At 37.6% G+C, this 12,942-nt stretch overlaps 1 protein-coding gene across 5 annotated transcripts in view; it reads right to left on the bottom strand.

Moving 5' to 3' along the window:
• The window catches only part of TLK2 (tousled like kinase 2), an 82,245-nt gene that overhangs the window by 15,330 nt on the left and 53,973 nt on the right, over positions 1 to 12,942 (bottom strand). For all 5 annotated transcript variants that reach the window (XM_070395196.1, XM_070395199.1, XM_070395198.1 and 2 more), the window contains 5 exons: positions 12,532 to 12,598; positions 11,560 to 11,657; positions 9,749 to 9,830; positions 6,831 to 6,922; positions 700 to 789 (listed from right to left, as the gene is read on the bottom strand). In XM_070395196.1, the coding sequence (XP_070251297.1) occupies positions 700 to 789; positions 6,831 to 6,922; positions 9,749 to 9,830; positions 11,560 to 11,657; positions 12,532 to 12,598 (429 nt within the window). The remainder of the gene's footprint in view (positions 1 to 699; positions 790 to 6,830; positions 6,923 to 9,748; positions 9,831 to 11,559; positions 11,658 to 12,531; positions 12,599 to 12,942) is intronic.

Genomic DNA, 12,942 nt, shown 5'->3' with positions numbered 1-12,942 from the left:
GTTTCTTTTTGAGGTGATTAAAATGGACTATGAAGATGGTGGTGCATTCTGTGAATATACTAAAAACCACTCAATTGATTATACACTTTAAAATACCAATATTCAACCGGTGTGCCATAAGAATTTTAAAAACATGCAATACCTGACTATTTAGTCAGGGGCACTGACCTCTTTTCCCTTAGATTGTCAAATAAAAAGATGACAACAGCCAACACAATAGCTGTTGGGTATGAATCAAAATTATACCTATTTTTAAATGTCAGATCAGCAAAAATATATTTTGGTGTACCACAGAATTTTAGTAGTTTATGTGTGAAATGAGAAAAAGGTTGAAAACTGCTGCTTTAAGAGAGTGAACTCATGGTATATAAGTTATATTCCAATAAACTGTGTGTATCTAATTGCTAACTTGAAACTGGATATGTTGAGAGTATTTATAACACAGAAATTGGCAAATACTACAAATTATCCCCATCTTTCTCCCCACCAAGCTGGATGTTAAACATTTATAGCACCAACTGCACACATCCTGAGGCCAAGAGATGTCTTAACTCCCATACGACTATTTTCCCATAAATAAATATATTTGGTTCCCTCAAAGTGTTTTTCTTGGGCCCAGATTTAAACTCTATTCCACGAGTAGTCAACACACTACAAGAAACAGTATTAATTACTAAGCTGAAATAGTGCAGCACTTACGAGTCCGTGTCCAGTGAAAAGTAATCGTACAGCTTAACTATTCTGGGATGATCCAGTTCTTTGTGTATCCGGTACTCCCTACACGCATGCCTGTAAATAAAATGGAAAATTAACATTTGCATTCTGGCTTGTCTTTTAGAACTCATCAAGGATAATCCTAATATTTTCTTATTTCTCTATTGTTTCTATCTATTCATTCAGATCCATCTGGTTCCCTTATCTTTCCTCATCCTATTTTCTCTACTAGTATCTACCAAGCTGTTGAGAAAATAGTAGGTACTCAAATATTTGCTGAATGAATGGATTTTCATCCTTTCAAAAGTTCATTCAGCCGAAACCAGTTTGGCTCAGTGGATAGAGCATCGGCCTGAGGACTGAAAGGTCCCAGGTTCGATTCCGGTTGAGGGCATGTAGCTGGGTTGCAGCACATGCCCAGTAGGAGATGTGCAGGAGGCAGCTGTTTCTCTCTCATCGATGTTTCTAACTCTCTATCCCTCTCCCTTCCTCTCTGTAAAAAATCATTAAAATATATTAAAAAAAAAAAGTTCATTCAGTAACAATCTTACCTCTTTTATAATTATATCCAAGTATTAGAGCTTTAAAAATTATACAGACAGTTTTTTCCTCTACTAAAGCTGATACTTCATATCTATAAATGTTTATATCCTGGTGTTACATCAAGGGGAGCAATTAGCATATAAGCTCCTAGGGTAAAAGGATTACTGGTTATATAAGGCAATTAGCAGCGCTTCCTATGTTTTTTAATCTTACTCCTTACAAAAAGGATTTAAAGGGCTATCGACTTTACTTTCTTCTAAGAAAATGTGAAACTATGGAAACCCCAGTTTTTTGGGAACAAGAATTTAAATATGTGTTAAGAGTTTTTATTTAGTACTTTTCCAATTTAGAAGCATTTAATAAGATTAGGAACACAAATGTATTATATATTAGGACATATTCATACACTGAATTTTAAAATAATAATAGAACATGTTTATACAATATAATTACAAATAATTTTTATTTAGTTTTTATTTACAAAGAATAGCAGGAAATTATATTTTAAGTAACCTAGCACCATTTAGTTTGGGGCATTTTGTTATAAGGCAAGAGTTATTAAAGAAAACTTTTCCATGGTATGGTAACATACACACACACACACACACACACACACACACACACAAAAAAGAAAACTAAAAGAAGTGGTGTTTTCTGAAACTGGTGTATTCCAACAGAAAGTTGAGAAAAGAATTGGCGGGGAGGAAGAGGGGGACTGAAATCCAAACGTGTGTGTGTGTGTGTGTGTGTGTGTGTGTGTATAGATAGATAGATAAATAGATAGATAGATAGATAGTATATTTTCCCCCAATGGAAACTGTTGGACTAGGCTTATTTTTCAAGCTGCCACTTCTGGCAGTTTTTGCTTCTTTTGATGCTTCATTTCATCATCTTTATCTCTCTCTGAAAAGAAAGACTTGCCACACTTAGAGTAGCATTAGAACAGCTGCTACCCTGGGACCAAGAAACCTGGATTGAGCCTGGGCTTTGTGACCCCATCTCACTGGGTTTCACCACCACTGTACTGGATTGACAGCTTTAATGGAGGCTCCCTGGAAATCCATGCCTCTGGAGCCTCTGTGGAGACGCTGAGCAAAGAAGGTGGCTTTGGCCCAACTCCCCATTCCACCAAAGCAGCTCCACACTTACCCTCTTTCATATATCAAGAAATACGAAAGCCGAAGCCGGTTTGGCTCAGTGGATGGAGTGTCGGCCTGCGGACTGAAAGGTCCCAGGTTCGATTCCGGTCAAGGGCATGTACCTGGGTTGCGGGCACATCTCCAGTGGGAGATGTGCAGGAGGCAGCTGGTCGATGTTTCTCTCTCATCGATGTTTCTGACTCTCTATCTCTCTCCCTTCCTCTCTGCGGAAAATCAATAAAATATATTTAAAAAAAAAAAAAAGAAATATGAAAAATGTGAAGTATTTCATTTGGTAAAAAAAAAAAAAAAAAAAGGAAATGCTGTCCAAAAAACAAACTAATTTAAGCCTTGTTCAGTTGCTCAGTGGTTAGAGCATGGGCTCTGCAGACCGAAAGGTATCGAGTTCAACCCCTGGCGGGGACACGTACCTAGGTTGTAGGTTTCAAGCCCTGGTTGGAGCTCATGCAGGAGACAACCAATCCATGTGTGACTCTGTCTCACATTAAGGTTTCTCTATCTCTGCTCTCCCTCCTTCCCTTTCATTTTCTCTAAAAACCAATGGAGAAAATATCCTCGGGTGAGGATTAAAACAACAACAACAACAACAAAAAAACAAGCTTAGGAACCTATGGACTAAATAGATATCTGTTCAAGTCAGTTTTTTACTCTAGCATACTGTAAATCCATAGTTCCCTGCACTTTTAATGTTTTGATTTTGTGCATTTCTGAGTAGAGACCAATTTCTCTGTCAAGGTACAGAAAACAGAAGAAACGAATGGAGGCAAAAATTAAGAATCAAAGGAAGTGTCATTCAAACTCCTCACCAACTATGGGAATTTGCTGTGTGTCACTGAAAGCTCTCCCTCAAGGTCACATCAGGCTCTAGGCCTGCTTCTCATGCTTCATCAGGCAAGGCAGTGGCTCTGCCATGGCCCTCATATTTCAACTTAGCATCCAAGGGATTAACGCACTATAAATACAGAAACTTTACTAAGAAACTTATCCACGAAAGTGTTAATCTTTGACTCTCTTACAAGTGGATATATATTTAGACTTTCAAAATTATGTTATCCTAGAAGATTAGAAAAGAGTATCTTACAAGAGTATACTAATTAAAATGCAATTATTTCTGCAGAAAGCTTTATATGAAATTGTCCTACTATAGGGTTTTTAATATATTATGTTGGGGCATTAAAGAAATCTAGTAATACCTAATAATGCATTTAGTAATGCAAAAGTAAAACAATCAGTTTACTTTTTGTTTGTGCGTAAGGAGGAAAGGAAAGGAGGTGCAGAATATAACTCAACATTAAAAACAACAGCCTTTTACTTTCTTTGATTTTTTTCCTTCTTTTTTAGCCAAAATAAATGTCTTGATTCCAATTGGGACTGGAAAGTCATCCACATGAAAGGAAAAGCAATTGGAAGACCTACTTTGCAGGGTTAGAGTAGCATTTTCATCTTTTATAATATTACCACAACACCACTTTTTAGTTTAATACTGAATTTTTAAAGCACTCTCTAAAATCTGTTACGTGCTTGACATAAACCTCTTTCTTTTTCCTCTTGATATAGTTTGTAATTTTATATAAACCTCTTTAAGGTCAAAGAAATTAATGACATTTTGCTAATTCATTATTCTCTATAGCCTGAAATTCATCAATATGATTTTATATCACTTAGCAAGCAATATCTTCTAAGGAAGGTGGAAATGCTTAAGAATTTTCCCCGAAGGATGAAGGAGGTCATAATAACTTTGCATACCCTCTCCCCAGTGTCAACCAGGAAATGGCCACTACCCAGATGGCTCCACAGAGGTGGTCCGACATGCTGATTCCCACTTCTGGTGAGGAAACAAAGAGTAGGAAGGCACCACTGTGAGCCTGAGCTGGGCCAGTAAAGAGCTAAGAAACATGAGACAAACTCCTCCACTTGCTCTCTGACTCTGTCTGAAAGAGAAATGTGAGAAAGACAACCTATTCATACCTACCAGGACTTGCCCAATGTGTCAAGGAGGCACACAGTCCTGGCTTCAATACCTCACTGTTTCAAACCACTGGGGTGTGAACACCTATTGGAGTTCTCTTTAAGGTCAGCTGGATACTGAGACTAGGCAAAATATGTACAGATCCTAGCACAGGAACTATCTTCTTGAGAAGACAGTCTTGGTTGACCTTGGTCTTGGCTGACCAAAGTTGATCCCTTGTAGAGTCAATTGGTTTAGAGTGGTCAGTACATACATGACAGCTGGAGGGTATTTTAAAAGAGGGGCATATACTGTTCCAACACTTTTAGGCACTCAGAGGGTCTCAATATAATGGGGACATTTCTCATTTATAACTGGTCAGAACGACATGTGGTTTCCTTCTCTGAAGTGCTCCTGGCACTCACTGAAGACCGCAATTCGTCCCTGCACGTCAAGCAACTGGAATGTACTCCTAATAATGTAACTGCTCCTCAGAAGCATCTGGACTGCAGCTGCCTGTCACGTAAGATACACACAGGACGCCATGCATGAACCACACACAACCCCCTCTCCTACCTCTGCTAAGCCCTCTCTCTCTCACTACCACAGGGACATTCTCTTCCCCAGGGCCAAGAGCCATTGCCAATCTGCATGGAATAGGAAGAGTTCCTGGGTCCCCAGTGAACAATAGGTATAAAGCAAGAGTTGCCTTGGTCCATGTATGAAGAAGTGGTTGATAATGTAGAAATGTTTATTTTTCCCTTTAAGATTTAGAAGCCAACTAAAAGGCTACTTTAAAGTCCACTGTTTTTTCCCCTTCAAAGAACTATTTATAAGAAAAAACCCCAAAACTGTTTATATCAAAAGAGGCCATCTCACTGAGCCGGCGTGGCTCAGTGGCTTAGCATCAACCTACTGAGCAAGAGATCAAGGTTCGATTCCTAGTCAGGGCACATGCCCGGGTTGCAGGCTCGATCCCCAGTGAGGGGCATGCAGGAGGCAGCCAATCAATGATTCTCTCTCATCATTGATGTTCCTCTCCTTCCCTCCCTCCATCCCTTCCACCCTCTCTGAAATCAATAAAAAAGTTTTTTGTTTTTTTTTTTAAAAAAAGAGGCCGTCTCCTTCTTTCAGGGGTAAGACATGTCTAACTCAGTACTTGTACCTACAACGAGGAAACAACATTAAGCACAGTGGGAATCTTAATAGTAAATTGATTCTGTGTGGCCTCCAAAGTTCTGAAGCTCAGAGGAAACAAGCATAACCTGACATTAGTGGGACAAAGAAGTTGACAGCTGCACATATAATGACTAGTCCTTCTAAAGAAGGCACCCCCCGACCCCAAATGCAGATGAGGGCCACCACTAGTGGCATTCTGGAGGTAAGCACAATAAATGGGACACTTAAGATCAAGAACGTGAAGACCGGCAAACTATGCCGGGGGAGGTGAGCACAGCACTGAGGAGCTGAACAAGCCAAACAAGTACCACTGAGGCACACCAGGTCCCCGTCTCCCCTCTGTCTGTCTCCTCCATAAGGAAATGACGGCAGCAGCTAAAAAAGCCCCACCAGTCACCTCCCAGGGTCTCCCAACTACTGAAGGACACTCTCCTCTGGTTTCTATAGAAAAGCAACAAGCCTATTTCTGAGACTTTGCTTATTGTAGCTAATGTTATACAAGACAATGGAAAGGGAGGTAAAGAGCATGGGCTTTGCCGTAGCCAGTTTGGCTCAGTGGATAGAGCCTCAGCCTGCAAACTGAAGGGTCCCAGGTTTGATTCCAGTCAAGGGCATGTACCTGGGTTGCGGGCACATCCCCAGTAAGGGCCGTGCAGGAGGCACCTGATCGATGTTTCTCTCTCATTGATGATTCTAACTCTCTATCCCTCTCTCTTCCTCTCTGTAAAAAATCAATAAAATATATTTTAAAAAAAAGAGAGCATGGGCTTTGTATGAAGGGAAGCCTAGATTTAAATACCATCTCAGCCATTTCTTTTTTTTCCTTTTTTTCTTTCAAAGTTAATTCTTTATTGTTGAAAGTTTTACATATGTAACCATTCCTTAATTGTTATTTAAATTCTCTTAAGTGTCAGTCCTCATCAGTAAGGTGGAAAAGTTATTCTCTCCTAGGATAGTTATAAGGATTAAATGAAACAACAATATATGTAAAGCTTTTAACACAGTGCTCAAACTTCAGCTATTATCACTAAATTTTGAAAAATCAGACACTCTAGTACAGCCGTGGGCCAACTACGGCCCGTGGGCCGAACGACCCGTTTGAAATGAATAAAACTAAAAAAAAAAAAAAGACCGTACCCTTTTATGTAATGATGTTTACTTTGAATTTATATTAGTTCACACAAACACTCCATCCATGCTTTTGTTCCGGCCCTCCGGTCCAGTTTAAGAACCCATTGTGGCCCTCAGTCAAAAAGTTTGCCTACCCCTGCTCTAGTATCACTTACTTGTGGTAATTCTCCTTTTTTTCATCTCTCCAGTTTTTATTTAACTGGTGAATTTTCACAGCTACATATCTTTGTTCTGTTAGGTCAAATGCCTATAAAGAAAAGAAATACATTATGTTCTAGATAAAGGATAAGAATTACAGGCAACTGGTTTGAAGCTTCTATTTAACAGAACAACATACTCAAAGTCCAAGATGCATATTAAATAAAACAGCAGCAGAAGACAACACATCACATTTGTGTTTCAGAGCAGCAAGCATCTTCTTGAAACTTGTGATCAGATAATTCAGAAGTCTCCAGACACACTGGCACCAAGGGGTTTAGAACATAAAACTAAGCAAACAACCACGAACAGAAAGACAGCCCATGTCTTAACAGACACTTCCAAACAATTCTCTTTCTGGGCATCATTTAATCTATTTGGGACTTTTCTCCCTTAGGCCCGTGGTCGGCAAACTGCAGCTCGCGAGCCACATGCGGCTCTTTGGCCCCTTGAGTGTGGCTCTTCCTAAGCCTTAGGAGTACCCTAATTAAGTAAATAACAATGTACCTACCTATATAGTTTAAGTTTAAAAAAATTTGGCTCTCAAAAGAAATTTCAATCCTTGTACTGTTGATATTTGGCTCTGTTGACTAATGAGTTTGCCGACCACTGCCTTAGGCCATCTCTTGTCCCTCAGCTGACAATGAGACCTGATATGCCTCAATGGCAAGTCCTGCCACTTTTAAAATGCTAGGGACAGAGACTGCCTTCTTGAAAAATAACCCCTCAGAATACACTTCTTTGCTATGTTTGTTTAGAAAATAACTTTGTAATTTGCCATACTGTGTTTATTAAAATAAAAACAGAAACAAAACCAAGAAAGAAGGCTTGCCTTTAGTCCCATTCATATATGCTGGGTAAATAAAAAGCAGTTTTGATTCCTGCAATGTCTGAAATTAGTCACACCGAGCCACTTCTCCAGCACTGCCCAAATAAAGGGACATGCTTTCCCCAGAGACCATCACTGTTGGCAAGCGCCACATCAGATAGGTAGTGCTCTATCATGGGAGTAACAGATGAGTTTTTGAGGATGTTGGGTGTAAATCACAATTTCATAAAGTAGCATTTTTATACAACAGACGACTTCCCAATACAAAAGGATTTATTGAGGAACTCCTTTAGAATGAATAGTCTTTTTTAGTTTTTAAATTTCAGATTAAAAATTTAGTACTTCAGTTCCAACATTGTTACCATCCATCTGCCAGTTTCCACAAATATATGAATGCATAAAAGCAATAGGGACAGAAACACTCTCCATCAATAGTGGCGACTGCTCTACAGATCTTTTAAGATGTAAGCTACCTCTAGGAAAGCACTGCATGCAAGAGATGGCTGCTTATAAAAGAAACTTCTAATTTACACTAAATATAAACCAGTATTTATAAAAATACGAACACTAGCCCGGCTGGTATGGCTCAGTGGTTGAGCATCAACCCCTGAACCAGGAGGTCACAGTTTGATACCGGGTCAGGGCACATGTCCAGGTTGTCGACTCAATCCCCAGTGTGGGGCAAGCAGGAGGCAGCCAACCAAGGATTCCCTCTCTCACCATTGATATTTCTCTCTCTCTCTTCCTCTCCATTCCTCTCTGAAATCAATAAAAATATATTTAAAAATCCATTCAAAGAGTATCTTATTTCACAGAAATGGAAACTTTTGAATTCTATTTTTCCTACAGATTGAAGTCCACCTGCAAGTATGTACCATAGCTTTACAGTAGAGAACCATTTCAAGTCATTAAAAGCCATATTAAATACCATTTAATTTGTAAGAACACTAAATACTACAAGTATCATTTTCTCCAACTATCACACCATATTTCTGAACCCAAGACACTGTGATCACCTCTGATTTAAGAAGGACTTTTGGAGCGTGAAGAACAGCAAAAGAATAACTACATTAAATGTACACATCATTGTAAGAAACATCTACATTTCACAAATGATAAAATGCTTGAAGAATAAATAAGGAAAAAATAAGATAAGAAAATACTAACAAGTACTGGGAAGCACCAATAACCAATTTTGATGATTTTAAAAAAAATGGAAGAGTCCCATTTCCGGGTATATCACCAAAAGTACTGAAAGTAGGGTCTCAGTGGAGGAGGCAACCTCCACTTTTAAGAGATATTTGCACATACATGTTCAAAACAACACTATTCATAACAGACAAGAGGGAGCAACCTAAATGTCTACTGACAAATGGGTAAAGAAAATTTGCTACATACATACAATGGAATGTTATGCAGCCCTAAAAAGGAGGAATTCTGGCACGTGCTTCAACATGGATGAACTTTGAGGATACCATGCTAAGTTTAATAAGCCAGTCACAAAAAGGAGGTTTTGGCTGGTGAGTATATTAGAATCTGCAGCTATGAACTAGCTGATTTCCTCCTTTAGTAAAAATCTGCTGGAGGCATAGGAGTCTGTACTTTGCTGGCCCAATGGAAGCACTCTAAGCCAGGACCCTCCTTCAAAATGCCCATGCTATAAACACTCTGACTTAGAAGATGAGAACATCAAAAAGCAATTTTTCAAATAAGAACTATCTGTAACACATCTACTCAGTTAAAAAAAAATTATGAGAATAAAAATCACATAATTCCACTACCCAGATATTAGTGTTGTTTTTCCTTCCGGTTTAAAAATTTTTTTTTAATTATTTATTTTTTGAAACTTGAAAACAGGGTAAAATATTGTCTCTTGCTTAGTCACCTGAAGTTTATTAAAAGCAGTTCTCCCAAAGAGACAGGTTCTTGTTTTAAATTTCAACCATTAGTTATCAACCCATAATTATCACTATTCTAAATGTTCTCTAAGTTGGTACTAATCAATGATTTAACCCTTAGTCGTTTTGCTCTGTTCCTCATACTTACCTTGTAAACTTCACTGAAACCTCCTCTACCCAAAAGATGTAACAACAAATATCTGTCATTTAACGTTGGATGATCTTTAAATCTATGGAAACAGGGAATATACAACATACATATATAATTATTAAATTATGTAATTCAAAGATACAGCATGACTACAATGAAAAGCATTAGCTGTAGAGCCATGAGACATAGGTGCCAGTCTCCGCATAGCCACAATCAGACCTATGACTTTTGTTGGCCTCCCCCCTGCTTTCTGCCCTGCTATAAAATGAGGGGGGGTGGACTACACTAAATGAGGGATTTTTAAACCGCATTACTCAGTTCCTCCAAACCATTCAAGGGCCACATGCTCCCACCATTACATAACTACATACAATAAAACTCCCAGATATTTTCATGGGCTTAAAAACAGATTTGATTATAAAGTGAGTCACATATTCTATGTGCATTCATCTTCTCTCAATAATGCAAAAAGTCTTCATGCTGTAACTGTTTTCCCCATAAAGGATACCAGCTTGTGCTGTTCACTAAAAAAGAAGTAAGATGTTCTGGCAAAAATAACTTTAAAAATATTTCTACCTAGTTCCTCTTAAATAGCCCCACTAGTAATCCTGAAATTATTTTGATTTTAAGACAACAGATTGCCTGTGGAGAGAAGTGACATTACTGTGTGATAATTTAACTTTGGAAACAGACAGATCTAAGCTTAACTCTTAGTTTGGGCCACTAGTTATGGGTCTCTGGTCAAGTTAACTGAATTTTTCTAAGCCTGTTTTCAGATCTATGTTTCAAAGATGACCCACCTCACCAGGTTACTGTGAAGATTAAATGACAGAACACAAGGGCACTTAACACTATGACTGACAGAGAGAGTGCTCAATAACAGCTGTTGCTGGCACTTTACTGAAAAAGGCCATGGCTCACACTGGCAAACAAAAATACACAAGTTATAGCTATGTCAAAAACTCCTGTTTCAGAGTCCAAAATATGTGGGAAGGAACAGATTACAGATAGAAGCCATTTCCCACTTGCTATCTACTTTTCACAGTTTCAGTCTCTTAAATGACTTATAAACAAAGGTGGGCATTTTTCTAAATGAATGTGCTGAACTTAACAGAGTCTTGCTTAAAATCTCAATGGCCAAATGGCTCTTAAAGGTCATTCAGAAACCAGGTGTCAATTCAATAATCTTTCCACAACACCACTCTGTCACCCATTCTTTCCTTTTGTAAGGCTCTGTAGGTAAATCTAAACAGGAAGTGTATCCTAACCATTTACACTATAAATCTATATTGTTTTAGTGACCTCTATGGGGAAATATACTACATGTATAGGTATATGTTTAGTATATAAATCTAATATTTTTATATATATTTAAACTAAAGCAAATCATTATTTTGTTCATAAAACTGTATTACACCCTACATACAATAGAACCAAATACAGCATGGAATCAATTTACCAAATTTATATTAATCAAAAACATCATTCTAGACCAGCAATTTTCAACCTTTTTCATCTCATGGCACACACAAACTGATTACTAAAATTCTGCAGCACACCAAAAAATACATTTTACCGATTTGAAATAAAATAGGTATAATTTTGATTTATTCACACCAGACAGCTATTGTTGTGTTGGCTGTTGTTATTTTTTTATTTGGCAATCTAAGAGGTCAGTGCCCCTGACTAAATAGTCAGGTATTGCATGTTTTAAAAATTCTTGTGGCACACCGGTTGAAAATCACTGTTCTAATCATGTCAGAAAGTGCTCAGCAGTGTTTAAGCCAGTATACCCCCAAATTGCTTACTGTGAGTTATCTTCGTTATGTATCCTTTTTAGTTCCCTGATATGTAGATTTCTAACCCTTTCTAGCCTTTCCAGCTCTGCCTGGATCTCCGCTTCCTCCTAAAGTAAAAAGGAAAGAAGTAGTTCAGAACACAAGAAATGTTACCTTCCCAGAATCTCATTTCAAAAACAGCATCAGACAGCTCTCTCATGAAAAGCTAAATCAAGATGTTTTGCATTAAAAAATATTTTTTAAAAGAACTTTTTTAGACTTTTTGTCATAAAAACCAAGCCTATAACAAAATAATAAATAAAATTCAAACCATACAAAGGATTACAGTAGAAAAAGTAAGAGTCCTCTGTCCCTTGCTCCCTCTCCTCTAGACCACTCCTCAGATGTAACTGCTGTTAAGATTCTTATGTAAAGTTTTTAGGAACGTTTTGTGCATGTACATATAGATATGCAATCTTTTTTTAAACAAAAACCAGGTCCTTTGTCTGGTTCTGTTCTGCAAGTATGGATTATACTTGGTGTTTAAGTTTTACTGATTTAACAAGATCTAAGAATCCAGTGGGGAAAAAACAAACACGTACCAATAGCAGTTTATTAAAATGCTTATTGACCACCATCACTGTAAGCAGCACCCACCAAAAATGTATGAGCTGCTGAATTAAAAAGATGAGCAATCTACATCTAAGATGCTTCTGTGAACATCGCCAATAACAAATTCTGTGTAGATGCCTTTGTGTTACAAGGTTGATACAAGACCTTCTCTTCTTAGCCAGTTTAGGCAAAAGATAAGAGCTGCTATGTGATTTAAAATATCATGAGATTTCTGCAGGTACGTGAAACCAATACATTTGCCCAAATAACCAACTTATTTCCACACTAAATGTAAACTAAAAATCGCATTTCTGGGAAGGGGGAGGTGGAGGGGGGGCATGTAAAAGAAAAAAAAAAAAGAAAAAAAATCTCATTTCTCATTATATTTACCTTTTTAAGATGACCTAATCGGAGTTTGAAGATTTCTTCTTGTTCATGGTATTCTGCTAATGTTAACCTGGAAAATAATGGTAGAAATTTCAATAAATTATTTGAAATCATAGTGCGTATATTTAAAGAGAAATGCCAAAGTATGTTATACAGTATAATTAGTCTGTTAAAACGGCTAAAAGACAGTTTATCTTGCAGTCAATCCTTAGACACGAGAAAACTTCTGTGATTTATCAGATGTGATGTGAAAGAAGGACTTCAAAGGCAGAAGTATAAATTGTAAAAAATGAAAAAATAAATAATGTGCTATAATTTTACATTATTTATAACATTAGTTTTGTCCCAAACATTACTCAGATGAGAATCCTTTAGGAGAGGTAGCCAAAAATTATGTTTAAAGTGTTTTAAAGG

This window comes from Myotis yumanensis, unplaced genomic scaffold (assembly GCF_028538775.1).
Source record: "Myotis yumanensis isolate MYYU_CA2020_CCGP unplaced genomic scaffold, mMyoYum1.0.hap1 SCAF_16, whole genome shotgun sequence".
Lineage (NCBI taxonomy): Eukaryota > Metazoa > Chordata > Mammalia > Chiroptera > Vespertilionidae > Myotis > Myotis yumanensis.
Note: the sequence above shows the minus strand (reverse complement) of the source record. Positions and strands in the feature narration are given on the sequence as shown.